This window comes from Anolis carolinensis, chromosome 1, assembly GCF_035594765.1.
Source record: "Anolis carolinensis isolate JA03-04 chromosome 1, rAnoCar3.1.pri, whole genome shotgun sequence".
Classification (NCBI taxonomy): Eukaryota; Metazoa; Chordata; class Lepidosauria; order Squamata; family Dactyloidae; genus Anolis; species Anolis carolinensis.
The window spans coordinates 172436999-172455096 of NC_085841.1; the positions used below are offsets into that span (position 1 = coordinate 172436999).

At 41.2% G+C, this 18098-nt stretch overlaps 1 protein-coding gene across 2 annotated transcripts in view; it reads right to left on the bottom strand.

The window, feature by feature from the left end:
* The window catches only part of ugp2 (UDP-glucose pyrophosphorylase 2), a 29389-nt gene extending 12972 nt beyond the window's left edge, over nucleotides 1-16417 (bottom strand). Inside the window, exons 1-3 of one of the 2 annotated variants that reach the window (XM_008114233.3) lie at nucleotides 16263-16417; nucleotides 4128-4255; nucleotides 2971-3078 (exon numbers count right to left, since the gene is read on the bottom strand). In XM_008114233.3, the coding sequence (XP_008112440.1) occupies nucleotides 2971-3078; nucleotides 4128-4241 (222 nt within the window). In that variant the 5' untranslated portion in view covers nucleotides 4242-4255; nucleotides 16263-16417. Of the gene's footprint in view, nucleotides 1-2970; nucleotides 3079-4127; nucleotides 4256-12158; nucleotides 12517-16262 lie in introns of those variants that run through there. The other variant, XM_003215188.4, reaches the window with a different exon arrangement.
* Nucleotides 16418-18098: the final 1681 nt, after the last annotated feature.

Below are 18098 nucleotides of genomic sequence, written 5' to 3' on the forward strand. Positions count from 1 at the left end.
ATGTGGCCGGCGGCATGACTGCATGGAGCGCCGTTACCTTCCCGCCGGAGCAGTACCTATTGATATACTCTCATTTGCATGTTTTTGAACTTCAGGGTTGGCAGAAGCTGGTGCTAACAGTGGGGGCTCTCTCCACTCCCCCAATTCAAACCTGCAGCCTTTCGGTCCAGAAGTTCAGCAGCTCAGCGCTTTAACACGCTGCACCATCAGGGGATATTATTTCCTAAAGGTTGTGAATATACAATATTTCTGATTGTTGGAGGCAAGTATGAATGCTGCAATTAGGGAAAATGATTAGTATGTAATGGCCTTGCAGCTTTAAAGCCTGGCTGTTTCCTCCCTGAGTGAATTTTTTGTTGGGAGGTGTTAGCTGGCCCTGATTGTTTCCTGTGTGGAATTCCCCTGTTTTAAGAGTGTTGTTCTTTATTTAGTGTTCTGATTTTAGAGATTGTATTGTTCTGTTTTATTATACCACAGTTATTTTTATATATTCTGATTTTAGTGTTTTTGAGTACTTGGAGCCAGATTGTATTCATTTTCACGGTTCACAGCAACACAATAATAATAATAATAATAATAATAATAATAATAATAATAATAATAGTAATGATAGTAATAATAATGACTTATACACACTGCTTCACTCCCTTCTCAGCTTCCTTTCTGGAAGAATCCTTTCTTGGGAGATGTTAGCTGGCCCTGATTGTTTCCTTTCTGGAATTCCCAATTTCCCTGCTTTCAGAGTGTTGCTCTTTATTTACTGTCCTGGTTTTAGAGATTATATTGTTCTGTATTATTATATCACAGTAATTATTTCATATTACAGTAGAATCTCACTTATCCAACATTCGCTTATCCAATGTTCTGGATTATCCAACGCAGTCTGCCTTTTCATAATCAATGTTTTTGTAGTCAGTGTTTTAAATTCATTGTGATATTTTGGTGGTAAATTGGTAAATACAGTAATTACTACATAGCATTACTGCGCATGGAACTACTATTTCTGTCAAATTTGTTGTTGATGTTTTGGTGCTTAATTTGTATAATGATGACCTAATTTGATGTTTAATTGGCTTTTCCTGAATCCCTTCTTATTATCCAACATATTGACTTATCCAACATTCTGCCGGCCTGTTTATGTTGGATAAGTGAGACTCTACTGTATATTGATAATGTTATATTATCTGCTTAGAACTGGATTATATGAGGCCCCTTCTTCACAGCTGTATAAAATGCACACTGAAGTGGATTATATGGCAGTGTGGAGTCAAGATAATCCAGTTCAAAGCAGATAATATAAGATTCTAAGTGGGTTATATAGCTGTGTGGAAGGGCCTTGAGTCTACACTGCCATATAATCCAGTGCAAATTAGATAATCTGTGGAAGAGGCCTAAGTGAAGTCTAACTATACCTGTCCCCTGGGCTGAGTCGGTTGCTAGGAGACCAAGTGGGCGGAGCTTAACCTTCTAACTGGCAGCAATTGGATAAAAACAGTTATTCCTCTCCCTCTAATTAGGACTTTATTTTTCTTTTCTTTTTCTTGTATCAACCTAGAGCCGTGGATGATGGGTTGTGTTGTCAAATTTCGAGGTTGGGGGCCTGTAGTTTTGTTGTTTTATCCGCTGCCCTGATACCATCACTCTTTTATATATATAGACATGAAAAATACTGTAAAATTAGTAAACAGAATGAGATTAGAGCCATGTTTCTCAAACTGTTTAAATCTGAATACATCAAGTTAGTATTTGTAAAAGTGTTGATGTTTTTAAAACATGCGCAGTTCTATTTTCAACACACAGAGGTGCTTTCCAAAGAATTAAAGCTTAAAAGCTCCTCATTCAGGGATGCAACAGATAGGAAGTATCTCTGTGGCACTGACTATGGTATACAAGCAATTAATACATGCAACTCGCTAATTTCCTTGACATGTTAAGAGATTATCACACTCTGAAGAATAACAGGCTAAGTAGCGGTACAACAGATAGCAACTTTCAGTAATTCCTCTCCAGTTACAAACACACACATCTTGCAGATCAGTAACCAGCATAGGCAGGAAGCAGCTAGCTCTGTGTTTATGCTGGGTATTGAGAAGACATGCCTGTTCCTAGCTCCCCGGAAACATCTGAATTCGGTTCCCTTATTCTACACAAATTATGTATACTGTATAGGTTGAAAATCCCTTATCCAAAACGGTTAGGACCAAAAGTGTTCCCTATTTTTGATTTCCCGCTTATTTTGGAAAAAGGAAAAATACATGAGATAACTTGGAGATGGGACCCAAGTCAAAAGATAAAATTCATTCATGTCTAATAGGCAAAGCCTGATGATAATCTTATTAACAATATTTTAATGCTTTTGTGCATGAAGCAACATAGATACTGAACCATCAGAAAGCCAAGTCACGTTGAGGACTTCAGAAGGTTTCAGAATTCTTGATAAGGGATGCTCAACTTCTAATGTCTTTACCACTAAAACAATGCGCATTACAAAATTACACAAACACATTACAAAATGAAATGAAAATGCGTACAGGATAAGGCCCAATAATCATGCTATTACTCAAGAAGACAAAGGGCACATCTACACTGATCATTTAGGTCAGTTTTAAACCAGCACAGATGAAAGTGGTTCAGTTGTGTGGATTATTACATTGGGTAATCCTGGACCCAGTTTGAGGTCCAGATAGCAAAGACACAAATGGCAGAGTCTGGCTTTGAACTGGTTCCAGGATCTGCAGTATTCACAATTGAGGCAAGCCCATATTTCTGAGAATTCAGGACTACTGTGGGGTCATGCACAGTGTGATTTATCAGTTAGCTGAAGAGAGGGTGCATACTTTCAGTTATTTTGAATAGTTGTTGCTTAAGTCTCAATGTCTTGAAGCCTTCTGGACGAGTGGAATACTTAGCATTATTAAATAACGAGATCAGTTACAAAGTAATTATTCACATCATGCTATTGCAACTTACAGAGTCTTCTGGAGGTCTCTGGATCTTTCCCCAGTCCACAGAAGGTCCCTTTTCTTGTAAGAATCTATGAAAGAGCTTTTTAAACCCTTCCAGGTCCTTCTTAGTGTGCTAAAAGACACAGAAAAAGATAGATAAGATGAGACGAGATATAAGCTGCCATGGGTCATGTGCCGGCCACATTAAAATGAACTTTCCCTCATCACTTTAAACAAATCTTATACAAGAAAAAATGCTTGATGGCTTTGCTTCATCAGCAAGGAATAGTCACTGCAGACAACTGGCCCCTTTTGGCATATACAGTGTTCCCTCACTTATTGCGGGAGTTAGGTTCCAGGAACACCCGCAATAAGTGAAAATCCGTGAATTAGGAACACTATATTTATTTTAATATTTATACACTATTTTAGTAGTTATACACTATTTTATGTCTTTATCAACCAATTGTGTGTTGATAAATAGCCTCCTTCTCCTCCTGTTGCCACTTGGGCTCCTTTTCTCTCCCTTTGGCTTTTCCTTCCTCCCTTCCTTAGGCTGTAAATTGTAATTTTTTATGATTTATAATAGTCTTTTAGAGTTTATTGAAAAACTGCAAAACAGCGAATCTGCGAAAAGTGAACCGCGAAGTAGTGAGAGAATACTGTACCTGAAGCTGAGGGATTTTTTAAACCTGAAAATGCATTGTTTTGCCACAACAGTGAACCTTATCTATCATTAGAAGACCATCTCTGGTTATTACAGGATACCTCCTGAGCTTGTAGTGCCTATGCTGAATTGCTATATATAAGCCTTGACTTTTATGATGCTGGAGGCAATACTACAGGAAGTATACTTAATGTCTGAAAAGAAAAAATGTGCTTTTGCTCTTTCACAATTCAGGCAAGGATACAATTTCCGCCAGCTCTAGATCATTATTCTTTTAATCAACCATGGAAAAGCAATGCATTTAGGATAGTCTTTTATTCACTGTGTGTGCTGTATTCACTCCGACACACAGTTCTACAAACCACAATGCCAAAATTCTCCTGTCACTTTTTTGGTAAAATAGGCCCAAGAGCATCTGTCCAGATCAAAATATGAAAACATGTAGGTGATCATATTTCAAAAATGTCTCTAAATTATAAACCTTTTCCCCACATGAATGTAATTTCGGTACTTACCGGCAGTTCATTCTGTGGTGCAGTTGCAAGAATTTTGTCCAATTCCACTTTCATGGAATATTCCAGTTCTTGTCTAATTGCTTCCTGGAATGGGGAAGTACCGGCCTGAGACATTGCTTTGCTAAAATCTGTTGTAAAAAATAAAACTAATTTTAGTGGTTAGTAGGCATAAATACAGTAGAGTCTCATTTATCCAAGCTAAACCAGCCGGCAGAAGCTTGGATAAACGAGTATCTTGGATAATAAGGAGGGATTAAGGAAAAGCATATTAAACATCAAATTAGGTTATGATTTTACAAATTAAGCACCAAAACATCATGGTATACAACAAATTTGACAGAAAAAGTAGTTCAATACGCAGTAATGTTATGTTGTAATTACTGTATTTATGAATTTAGCACCAAAATATCACGATATATTGAAAACATTGACTACAAAAATGGCTTGGATAATCCAGAGGCTTGGATAAGTGAGACTCTACTGTAATAAGAATGAAGAACTTTCAGGGTGAGAAGGGAACAGAATTATAAACTGTATTACAAAACATATTTTATTAGACACATTATAAAACATACATTTTCATTAAAATATTAATCAGCTACTAAGCAATAGGGGAAAAAATCCCAGAAGCTAACAGCTGTCTGGAAAGAATAACATCAGGTCATTATATGTCAAACATTACACATTTGTTGAGCAATATCATTTCCCTTTCAACAAATGCATGTCATACAAAAAATAGAAACCTGCCCATGAACTAACATGCTGTTCTCACTTCCAGTAATTTTTTTTGCATCACGCTTTCCCCTCCATTTTTCCTGCATATTCAATTATGAACCAGGTACCAAGCAACATGAAAAAAGAATTGCTCTAACCCTCTCATCTTTATTTACTTTGCTTTTAATGCAGAGATCACAGAATACACATATGCAACTTGGGAGTGCCAATCGATGATACTTCATACTTTAAAAACAAAGGCGGTTGGCCTGCTTTGGTCATTTTAAAAAAATCAACAAATGGGACCAATTGCTCAATGGTGATAAAAACTGTGTGAGTCTTTCACAAGGAATTCAGGAATTCCTTGACCGCGATGATTCATGAATTGAAATAATGTGGTTTACCTCCACTTTCAGCCCAAACGCTTTCATTCCTATAGTGGTAGGAAGGGTTCAATTCTACTCCTATAGGACTGAGCAAACTGATAAAACACATACATAAAGGCAAAGTGATTTCACAAATTGTTGTTTAAATTCTTTAGCTGTGTATATAAATGCCTACAGATGTTTAGCCTACAGCATTTTTTGTGAGAAAAGACAGGGGACGGAGAATATACAACACGTGTCTGTTTTCATAATAGCTAAAAGAACACAGAAGAGTCCTGCTGGATCAGGCCAGATACCTATCTAGCCCTACATTACATTAAGGTTCCCTATGGGAAGCTCACAAGGAAAACATGAGAGCAATGCCATCTTTTCCTGTGTTCCCCAGTAAATACTACTACTTCTTGATACATTAAATTGCATAGTTTAAATCACTGCTTATTTAATACACTGCTGAGCACATACTGTAGTTTAACAAATTGCTGAGATTCAGATTTAGAAAACTGGTCACAAACACGTTTTTGAATCATAGTGCTTCTCTTAAAATCCAAGATGTGATCCAGGAAATCTGTTTTTATTTATCATAGCTATCAATGGGAGCACCCAGTGGCGCAATGGGTTAAACCCTTTTGCCAGCTGAACTGCTGCCTGAAAGATCAGCGGTTCGAATCTAGGGAGTGGGAAGAACTCCTGTCTGTCAGGAGCGGGATGAACACCTGTCTGTCAGCTCTAGCTCTCCATGCGGGGACATGAGAGAAACCTCCCACAGGATCTGTCGGGGGTGCTTTGAATGCGATTTCCTGCTTCTTGGCAGGGGGTTGGACTAGATGGCCCATGAGGTCTCTTCCAACTCTCCTATTCTTTGATTCTAGGATGATAAAACATCAGAAATCTGGACGTCCCCTTGGCAACGTCCTTGCAGATGGCCAATTCTCTCACACCAGAAGGGACTTGCAGTTCCTCAAGTCACTCCTGACAAGAAAAAAATTCCAGGGCCAGAGAAGCAGATGGCGAAAACAGAAGAGTTACCATGAACCGTGCTCTGACTTACAAGAAGCACTGCTTGACTATCAAGTAAAACATGGGTGCTAGAAATAACATCAAATAAAAGGTGACTGGCACAACCTGGGGATCACAACCAGACACAGTGAAGACATCTGCCCTTGCTCTTTGTTACTCTGCTTTTGAATACGCATGCCCAGTGTGGAATACATCTCGCCACATTAAAACAGTGGATGTGGCTCTTATCACAGGATGTCTACACCCCACACCACTGGAAAGGTTATACTGTTTAGCCGGCATTGCACTACCCGATATCTGCCGGGAAGTAGCAGCCAGCAATGAAAGGACCAAGACAATGACATCTCTGGCCCATCCCCTGTTCGGGTATCAGCCAGTACCCCAATGCCTTAAATCAAGAAATAGTTTTCTAAGATCTACAAAGATACTTGGAGGAACACCTCAGCAGGCGAGAGTCCAAAAATGACAGGCTAAAACCCGGAACCTCAATCAGTGGCTGACGCCAGATTAAGAGACTCCCCCTAGGCACGCAGAAGACTGGGTGAATTCGAAGGCACTGAACAGACTGCGCTCTGGGACCACGAGATGCAGAGCCAACCTTAAGAAATGGGGCTACAAAGTGAAGTCCATGATATGACAGTGTGGAGAAAGCAAATCACCTACTACAATGCAATCTGAGCCCTGCTACATGCACAATAGAGGACCTTCTTATAGCAACATCAGAGGCACTCCAAGTGGTCAACTACTGGTCAAAGGAGATTTAGTATAATGCCAAGTTTTTTAAAAACTTTTTTGTGTTTTCAAACACATTACAACTTGTACCCTTGGTTTGCTTCTGACATGATAAATAAATAAATAACAATCCAGCTTTTTTTAGTAACGGTAACACCTACTATATTGGCCAGTGTTTACACACAACCCGACAACTTGAAGATTGCTAGACAATTTGTTTTCTTTGTGCACAGTAAGATTTCTAAAAAATATGTTATTGCCATTGTGGAAATTCACCAGCCCTCACAGCTCAACCAATCCTCAAGGGTTGGGAAACTATAGATAACATAGAGAAAACGTAACAACATATAACTTTTTCACCAGTGCTTTGGATTTCAACTAGCAGAAACATTTTGGGGTTTTATGGACATGTGATGTTTCTAAGAAGACAAAAGATAAATATTGTCTTATCCTCCATGTAGCAGTTTCAAATCATAGCAACAAACCCGAGTTTACCTTTTAATATGTTAAAACTAAAGCCTCTAGTACTTCCAAACATATGGATTCCAAATTATTTTTGAACATGTGATCAAAAGGTATCCAAGGATAGGTTGGTTGTTTTGCCTACAAGCATGATGGAGAACAAGTTATCAAAGAGCTTTTTCAGGTGAGTCTCATATTACTGAAACCATGTATTGAGTCACCTTGGGGGACACTGAAAAAAACAGCCTTGAAACTAGGACCTAACATAGTTGATATGAAAAAAGAGTAATGGTTAACAGCCCCTTCCAAACAAAAGAAAGAAAGAAATAGTTTATGTGTTTTACAGATCCCTGAAAAACCATCCAGACTTGACTCATTTCCTTTGGAAATCAGCACAGATTTCTGGATAAGTTGACCCAGGTTTTCAGGGGAAATGGTTAGGCTATAGTTTCTCAACTTATTGTGGTGTATATATGGTTCTTTTCTTTTCTTGGGAACAAAATGAAAATGTGAGCAAAGTACAAAACAATAGAGGAAGCCAACTGTTTCAACATGTAAACTTTGCTTTTTGTTTTACAACACTGCCAATTCCATAAAAAGGCATTTTGAAGTTTTGCAATACATGCCCAGGGCATTTCCATATTATGGGTAAGTTATTTTAACTTGTGTAATAACTGTCATGACTTCAGAGGCACGAGGCTTTCTCCAATGCCAACTCTGGTGTTGTCACTTTCCTACTAAAACTTACAGGAGCAATTTTTATTGGGTGGGTGGGTAAAGTACTGCAGTGGAGCACATGTTTTGTGCTGGGGTAGGGGGCTGAGATACAGTGATATGGTATACTTTAAAAGTGCTGAACAAACAAAAAACTCCTAGGATGTCACTCCCTGGGAATTAGGTCACATGCACATATGCCCTGGAAAAGTAGTTTTTTCACTGAAGAGGCTCCTATCTCTACTAATCATTTTGCAAACTGTCTCACCCAACTTCGCAACAGCAAGGGTGTGAATGTGCAAGGGTATGAACATTCGCTTCCTAAACAGCTGAAGAGTCAAACATTTCCCACCTTCCAGAACTTCTTATGAAGTTGTTTTTAAAACATTATCTACTGCTGATGCTGGGAAGAGAAAAAGAAGCACCAGAAGCAATTCTCAAAGGATCATAAGAGAGCTGTTATTTAAAAAGTAATTAAAATGGTGGATAATATCTGCTACAGATCAACACAAATAAGAATTCCCTGGTTTTGTAAGTACACATCATGTTCCTGAAGACCACATGCAAAGTTTTGATAGGCCAGCCCTGACATGTAATGCTTGTTGCAGATTAATGCAAGACCTAGAGCTATGACCCTGCTTTTTCAAAACAACGATTTACCATCCTCTTGGCATTCTTTCCAACTGAAGAGCATAATTAGGTTAATCAGGATCATTAAAGTGGCTTGAAAAGGAATGGCTGAGGGAGCTGGAAAAGAGAATACTGAGAGGCAATGTAACAACCATGTTCAAATATACAAATGTGAGCCAAGATTGTTTTTCACAGGTGCAGAGCATAGCATTCAAACCAAAGGATTCAAATTACTGTACTTGCTAGCATCTAACAGTGGCTTCTTCCATCAAAATAATAAGTATCTATGCAAAGTTCCACTGACTTCAACTGGTCTTCCATCAGGAAAATATATATAGAATGGCAGGCTTAATGCCCATTTGCAAGTTTATTGTAAGCAACACAGTGGAACTATTTTAATGTTTAACTGTAGTTTGTTTCTTGCTGTTAATAATTATTATGTTGTTTGAGCTACAATGGTACTTTGAGAACAAGATACCATTCTCCAAAGTTCTTGCTTACTTTGGCATATTCTTTATCTGATAAAGCCAGACAACGATTTATTCTGTATTTTAGCAGTCCTAAAACAATTTCACAGCATCCTGAAATTAACACTGACCTCTACGTCCTCCTGCAAATGTCACCTCCTGCCACATCCCAGTGATCCTACACACCACAGATTATTTATCTGCGAGCTTTGGCGTGCTAATAGTAATTGTGGGTGTTCAATGTTTACTGCATATTTTAATCCCTCATGAACACTTTCCAACGATTCTACACTTACAGCAGCAGTGTATAGTATTAGTATTACAGCTCCAGCATCTCTTAACTGGATTTCCAGGACCTGGATACTCCAAACTTCAAAATTATCAATGTGGGTGAATGAGATAAGAGACATCTTTGCTTTCGACTGGTTTAATGTACGCAGGCTTTGTTTTATACATAACATTATTTATATACAGACTCTGAAGATAATCACAAAAAATGTTTTAAATAATGTGCATAAAACAAAGCCTGCATATGAAATATAAATGAATTTCATATTTAGACTTATGGCTCTTCTTCAAGATTTCTCTCATTATGTAGGTATATGAAAAAACAGGTATTCCCAAATCCGAAAAATTCTGATATTCAAAACACTTCTGGTCTCATGCATTTTGAATATATGATACTCAACCTGTATTGACATTCCTATGTATTAATGGAATTTTTAATTCTTCATTTTTGTTTACTTCCAACAATTCTAGTCTTAGAATTTCAGTTTTACACATACATTTATATAATGGTAAATTCTAAGATTGTAGTATTGTTGGAGGTAAATCTATATGCGTTTATATGTAACAGATGGCATATATATATATATATATATATATATATATATATATATATATGCATGCCATCTGTACATATATAAATGGTGCCTCAGATGAGGTGTCTACGGCCCCTTCCACACAGCTGTATAAAATCCACATTGAACTGGATTATATGGCAGTGTGGACTGAGATAACCCAGTATTGTGAATTATCTGCCTTGATATTCTGGGTTATATGGCTGTGTGGAAGGGCCCTGAGCTCACATCTGGAGATGTCGCGCCTGAATGGTGTTTCTGCACTGCTGAAATTTTCTAGCACTAACCAAAGAGAGTCTTTACAGTTCATTTCTTCACTATTTCCAAAACCATGTGAGATCTTAGCTTGAACAATATTTCTTCAGGTGTCCTCTTGGTTAGATGTCCCTCTCAGCCTCATTTTAAAAATGCTCTAGTGCAGTGGTTTTCCAGCTTGCATCAAACTTGACAAAGAATTTGGAGTCAACAGTGATAGAAATGAAGTAGGGCCCTTCCACACAGCCATATAACCTAGAATATCAAGGCAGATAATTCACAATATCTTCTCTGAAATGGGTTATCTGAATCCACACTCCCATACATTCCAGTTCAAAACAGAAAATGTGGGATTTTATTCAGCTGTGCAGAAGGGGCCTCAGGCTCTTTCCACACAGCTGTACGAAATCCACATTGAACTGGATTATATGGCAGTGTGGACTCAGATAATAATACTTTATATTCCACCCTATCTCTCCAAGGGGACTCAATTCTGTTCAAAGCAGATATTATGGATTATCTGACTTGATATTCTGGATTATATGGCTGTGTGGAAGGGCTCAGAGACATTCAAATCAGAAGAATTTCACAAATGTGGATACTACACTTGTGGAGTTTGAAAAATTATACTTAGAGAAACATTTATACAAATCAGTCTTATGCAAAAGTGACTTTCCCAGGATTTTGGCAAAAAAAAACACCCCAACATTACACTTTAATGTGTTATCAAAGGCTTTCATGGCCAGAATCACAGGGTTGTTGTGTGTTTTCCAGGCTGTATGGCCATGTTCCAGAAGCATTCTATCCTGACGTTTCGCCTGCATCTATGGCAGGCATCCTCAGAGATTGTGAGGTATATTACTCACAACCTCTGAGGATGCCTGTCATAGATGTGGGCGAAACGTCAGAAGAGAATGCTTCTGGAACATGGCCACACAGCCCGGAAAACACACAACAACCATATTACACTTTAAAATATTTTATGCTTTTTCTATTATAGAGCTGATTAGTTTAGATGGATCACTTTCACGTAGCTGATTTCAAGATTCAGCTAACTCTGCTTTTAGCTCTTCACAGCCCATTGAGGAGCAGCGCATAGGAATATTCATACAGTAACCAAGACAGTTAGCATCTATCTTTCCAGTTCGAAGTACCCTGAACCAATGAAAGGTAATGAAAACCTTGTCTGTTTGACCAGTCAACAGTGTCAACAGAGCACTTCTATTAGCAAGCTTTCAGGACACACTGCAGGCACAAAGACCCTTTCAATTTAAAATAATAAGTGCCCTGTTGCAGGAATCATTTCCTTGAAGGAGAGGGAGGGGGAATGCTCCAGCAAGACATCAAGAGTCATCACTGTTCATGAAATGTCTCTTCCTGCTTTCGCAACCTATTATTTCTGAGAATCAAGCCACGTAGGTAGCAAAAGGAGGTAGTCAAGGCCCAACACCAGAAAGACAGGATGCCCAAATTCACTGGCACGACCCTTCCAATTCTCAATGGGAGCCTATCTATTTTCGCAGCAGGGTTTTGACAGAAGCACCGTGGGCAAAAAGCCCTGGAGGGAGCGCCAAGGACAGGCTCCGCCTGTGACCCTACAGAGCCAAAGCCAGCAGCTGCAGCCGCCTCTGTCTGGGTGTGCAGCCTCTAGGAAGAGACAGGCCCCCGCTCTCGAATCGGTTTAATGCCAGCCGATGGGGGGGGGTGTCCATTTCCCACTCTGCACCCCCCTCTGTTACAGGAGCCCCGCTTAGAGAAAAAGGCACCCCGCTTCCAAGATGAAAAGGCGCTTACCTTTTGCAAAAGACGACATTTTGGATCCTTAGGAAAATAAAATACTCTGGCTCTAGAAAAATATAGAAAATTTGAGGCGTCTTCTCCCTCCACTCCCCTTCTCTCTCTCTCTCTCTCTCCTTCCTCGGGAAAAGAGGAGGCCTTTCTGGTTCCAACCTCGCAGCGATTCTTCCCAGCAGATGGTTCTCTGTATCAAGTATCGATCCCTGAAGAGGCTTGAAGAAAAACCCAAAGGGCTCCCTCTTCCTCCTCCTCCTTCTCCAACCAAAGGAATGCTGCCAGGCCCTCCTTCTTTTCCCCCTCCCTTCCTCCCTCCCTCTGCCCTTGGAAACGAGTGGCCCGGGATGCGAGGCGAAAGCCACACGGGTTTAAATTTCATCAATGAAAGGGGCGGGATCCGGATTGAGAGCGCCTCCCAAAGAAAGGGAGGGGTTTCGCTCCTTCTGGGCTGAGCGCCCAGGCTAAGATGCGGGTGGGTATAAATAATCAGCATAATAAGCATTATCATAATATTATAATACTATTAATATATAATAATCAACACCTCCCAACAAAGGATTTCCCTAGGCAGGAAGTAGCCAGACCTTGAAGCTGAATGGCTATTAAATGCCAATAAAGGTGGCCAATTGCAACATTCACGCCTGTCTCAAACAGACAAGAGTCCTTTCTCCCACCCTGGACATTCATTCCACAGATATATAAACCCCACTTGCCTAGTTTCCAACAGACCTCACAATCTCTGAGCATGTCTGCCGTAGATGCAGGTGAAATGCTTCTGAAATGCTTCTGGAATATAGCCATACAGTCTGGAAAACTCATAGCAACCCAGTGATTCAGACCATGAAAGCCTCCACAACACAACGATGATGCAGACTAACCACCCAGGTCAAGATGTGGGCACAAGTAATAATCAAAATAAACATAATAATAATAATAATACAGTAGAGTCTCACTTATCCAACATAAACGGGCCGGCAGAATGTTGGATAAGCGAATATGTTGGATAATGAGGCATTAAGGAAAAGCCTATTAAACATCAAATTAGGTTATGATTTTACAAATGAAGCACCAAAACATCATGTTAGACAACAAATTTGGCAGAAAAAGTAGTTCAATACGCAGTAATGCTATGTAGTAATTACTGTATTTATGAATTTAGCACCAAAATATCACGATATATTGAAAACATTGACTCCAAAAATGCGTTGGATAATCCAGAATGTTGGATAAGCGAGTGTTGGATAAGTGAGACTCTACTGTACTATAATAATACAAAATAATAAACATGATGATGATGATGATAATGATGCAGGCTAACCGTCTAGGCCAAGATGCGGGCATAAAAATAATCATAATAAACAGAATCATAATAATAAAAAATAATAACACTAATAATATAAAATGATGATGATGATGCAGGCTAACTGCCCAAGCCAAGATGCGGGCTGGGCTCGTTTGTGGAGATAAATAGTAGGGTAGTAATTATAATAACAATAATAATAACAATAATAATAATAATACAGGCTCCGCAGGAACTAAGGCCCAGACCAAGATACAGTCCTAAAGACTTGGGAAGTGTTCGACTTGTGATTTTATGATACGAAATCCAGCATATAGATCTCGTTTGCTGTGTCATACTATGTCTTTGTGTCAATAATAATAATATAAAATAATAAACACAATGATGATGATGCAGCTCCACGGGGGCTTAGCGCCCAGGCCAAGATGACTCCCCTTTGTGGAGAGTATAAACATAATAATCTATGTAAATAATAAAACTGAACATGTACTGGGCAGCGGTGTATGTATGTCTGTGGCAGATTTTCCATTGGTTCCCACTTCCAGAGACCACTGTGACCCCACCAATGACGAATCTGGGCCAAACTTGGCACACAGAACCCCAGGATCAACAGAACATACTAGAAGAGTTTGGGGGGAAGGCTGGCCCACCCAGGTGGAAGTTGTAGTTCACCCTGCATTCAGAGATCGCTCTGAACTACACAGATGATGGATCTGGACCAAACTTTGCACACAGACCCAACATAACCAACTTTGAAAACAGGCAGGGTTTGGGGGTGATTGACCTTGGAATTTGGGAGTTGTAGTTCACCCGCATCCAGACAGCATTAAACCCAGCTGATGACAGATCTGGACCAAACTTGGCACACACATCCAACATGGCCAACTTTGAATATTGGTGGGTTTGGGGGTGATTGAACTGTAGTTCACCCACATTTGTATGCATTTTCTAATGGATGCATTCATAAAAAATAAAAGCAAAGAATATTTTTTCTAATAAACAGCATTACAAATTACCCAGTCCAGGCATGGACAGGTATCTCAGCTAGTATAATATAAAATAAACATAATGATGATGATGCAAGCTCCACGAGGGCTAAGCACCCAGGCCAGGATGAGTATTCTTTGTGGAGAGAAAAAGTAGGGTCTAAATAAATATCATCATCATACAGGCTCCACATGGACAAAGGTCCCTTCACCACAGCTTTATACAATCCAGCTGATCTGCTTTGAACTGGGGGCCCTTCCACACAACCCTATATCCCAGAATATTAAGGCAGAAAATCCTACAATATCTGCTTTGAACTGGGTTATCTGAGTCCACACTCAGATAATGTGGGATTTTCTGCCTTGATATTCTGGGATATAGGGCTGTGTGGAAGGGTCCTAAGAGAATCCTGTTCAAAGCAGATGATGTGGATGAGCGGTCTTGATATTCTGGATTATGTGACAGTGGAGAAGGAGCCCAAAATAAGCCTCCTTTGTAGAAAGCAAAAGCAGGGTATAAATAAAAGTAAATATAATAATACAATAAAATAAGTGTAAGAATGCAGGCTAGGGGGTGGGGGGGGGGGGCTGAGGCTCCTACCACACAGCTGAATAAAATCCCACATTATCTGCTTTGAACTGGAATATATGGAAGTGTGGACTCAGATAACCCAGTTCAAAGCAGACATTGTGGGATTTCCCACCTTGATATTCTGGGTTACAGTAGAATCTCACTTATCCAACATGAACGGGCCGGCAGAATGTTGGATAATAAGGAGGGATTAAGGAAAAGCCTATTAAACATCAAATTAGGTTATGATTTTACAAATTAAGCACCAAAACATCATGTTAGACAACAAATTTGACAGAAAAAGTAGTTCAATATGCAGTAATGCTACGTAGTAATTACTGTATTTACAAATTTAGCACCAAAATATCACAATGTATTGAAAACATTGACTACAAAAACATTGACTACTAAAAGATAATTCTGCGTTGGATAATCCAGAACGTTGGATAAGCGAATGTTGGATAAGTGAGACTCTACTGTATATGGCTGTGTGGAAGGGCCCTAAGTGCCAGATCAAGATTAACTTCTTTTGCGGAGAACAAAAGCAGGGTACGGAAACTAATAATAATAATAATTTTTAAAAAGAATAAGAATGCAGGCTCCAGGAGGATTAAGTGGCCAGGCCATGATGAACCTCTTTGGTGGAGAACAAAAGCAAGGTATAAATAATGCATGGGTACACTTTTGCCCTCCAGGTGTTTTGGACTTCAACTCCCACAATCCCTAACAGCCGGCAGGAGTGGGAGTTGAAGCCCAAAATAGCTGGTGAGCCGAAGTTTGCCCATGCCTGGTATAAATAAGCATAATGCTGCGGATGTCCCTCAAAGAAGCCCCTCCTCGACCAAAGCCCCAGCCCGCCCTCGAGACGCCTTTTTCCCGCCTATGGCGTGGCTTCCCGAGGCCTAGTTCAAGTGGCAGAAGGGTAAGCTTTCCTTCAGAGCAAGGAAGTCTCCATGGGGCCGTCTGTGCTCGAAGGGCTGGGGGAGGGGGAGGGAAGCAGGGAGGGAAGGAAGGGGGGAGACGGCGGCTCCCGTCCCGCCCTGCTCCGCTCCTCCTCGGCGCTGACGCCTCACTCCACCTCCCAGGCTGCCATTGGCGAGGGCCGCGAAGGAGGAGGCCCCAGTGGAGGCCGCAAGAAGGAGGAAGGCCCCGCGTGTGAAGGGAAGTGGAGCATTCTCCAACCCACTCCCGGCCGGGGCCTGGGTACGACGACTACTACTACTGCTACTCGTTCTCCTACTACGCACCTCTGTCCTGAGGCAGTGGGGCAAGAAGGGGGCCGGGCCCCCAAAGGCAGCGGGCTCTCGCAAGGCGGGGAAGCCGGAGCGGAAGTGCCGCCGGGAGCCCTGCGGCCCCGCCTTGCCTGGGAGGGACGACGACGGCGACACCGCCTCAGCGGGAGAAGCCGCCTGAGGTCCGAGTGGGGCCAGGAGGCCCTCTCCTTGGCGGGGAAGAGCCAGGCCTTGCTTCGAAAGGGCTTCTCAGCGCCCTCCCACACAGCCATATGACACAGAATATCAAGGCAGAAAATCCCACAATACCTGCTTTGAACTGGGTTATCTGAGTCCACACTGCCATATATTCCAGTCCAATGTGGATTTTATACAGTTGCGTGGAAGGGGCCCGAGTTTGTAATTGAGGGGCCTTCCATGCAGCCAGATAACCCAGAATAAAAGGTAAAGGAAAAGGTTTCCCCTGACGTTAAGTCCAGTCATGTCTGACTCTGGGGATTGGTGCTCATCTCCCATTTCTAAGCCAAAGAGCCAGCGTTGTCCGTAGACTCCTCCAAGGTCATGTAGCCGGCATGACTGCATGTAGCGCTGTTACCTTCCCGCCGGAGCAGTACCTATTGATCTACTCACATTTGCATGTTTTCGAACTGCTAGGTTGGCAGGAGCTTGAGCTAACAGCGGGCGCTTAAGCCGCTCCCAGGATTTGCACCTGGGACCTTTCAGTCTGCAAGTTCAGCAGCTCAGCACTTTAATGCACTTCGCCACCGGGGCGAATAACCCACTTATTTGCCTTGAATTGCAATTTCTGAGCCCCCTTCCACACAGCTGAATAAAATCCTACATTTTCTGCTTTGACTTGGAATATATGGCAGTGTGGACTCAGGTAGCCCAGTTCAAAGAAGTTAATGTTGGATTTTATTCAACTGTATGGAAGGGGGTCTAAGGACCCACACAGCCCTATATCTCAGAATATCAAGGCAGAAAATCCCACATTATCTGAGTGTGGACTCGGATAACTCAGTTCAAACTGATATTGTGGGATTTTCTGCCTTGATATTCTGAGATATATCGCTGTGTGGCAGGGCCGTAGCCAGAAAAAAAATTCGGGAGGGGTTTTGAAAATTTTGAGGAGGGGGGGTTGAACCCCTGACCCACCCGCCCCCCGGGTTCAGACCTGTCAATATCTGCTTGAGATAGTGCCTGGAGGGGCTCTTAATTTTTTTCATCTCATAGACTTAGCATGGGGATTTGGTTAACCAGTTAAAATTCATGAGTAAACCAGGTTTTTTTTTTAACCTGAAAATTTGGGGGGGGGGGGGTGTTGAACCCCTAACCCCCCCCCCCCCCCCCCGCTACAGGCCTGCTGTGTGGAAAGGCCCTTAGTTTCCTTTGACCAGAAGCTGGCCACTTGGGGCGTCTCTGGTGTAACTGTGAGAAGGTCCTCCATTGTGCATATAGAATCATAGAGTTGGAAGAGACCTCATGGGCCATCCAGTTCAACCCCCTGCCGAGAAGCAGGAAATCTCATTCAAAGAAGCAGGAAATCGCATTCAAATGGCAGGGCTCAGACTGCATTGTAGTAAATGGTCTGGTTTGCTCTTCACACTCGCATTTTGCGGACTCTGCTTTGTAGCCCCATTTCTTAACGTTGGCTCTGCATCTTGTGCTCCCAAAGCACATCCTGTTCAGCGCCTTCCAAGTCATCCAGTCTTCGGTGTGCCCACGGGGAGTTTCTCCTCTGATGTCAGTCACTGATTGGAGTTCTGGGTTTTTGCGTGCTGCTTTTGGATTCTCACTTGCAGAGGTGTTCCTGCAAGATATGCTTAAAGCTAACCTTAAAAACGATGGCAT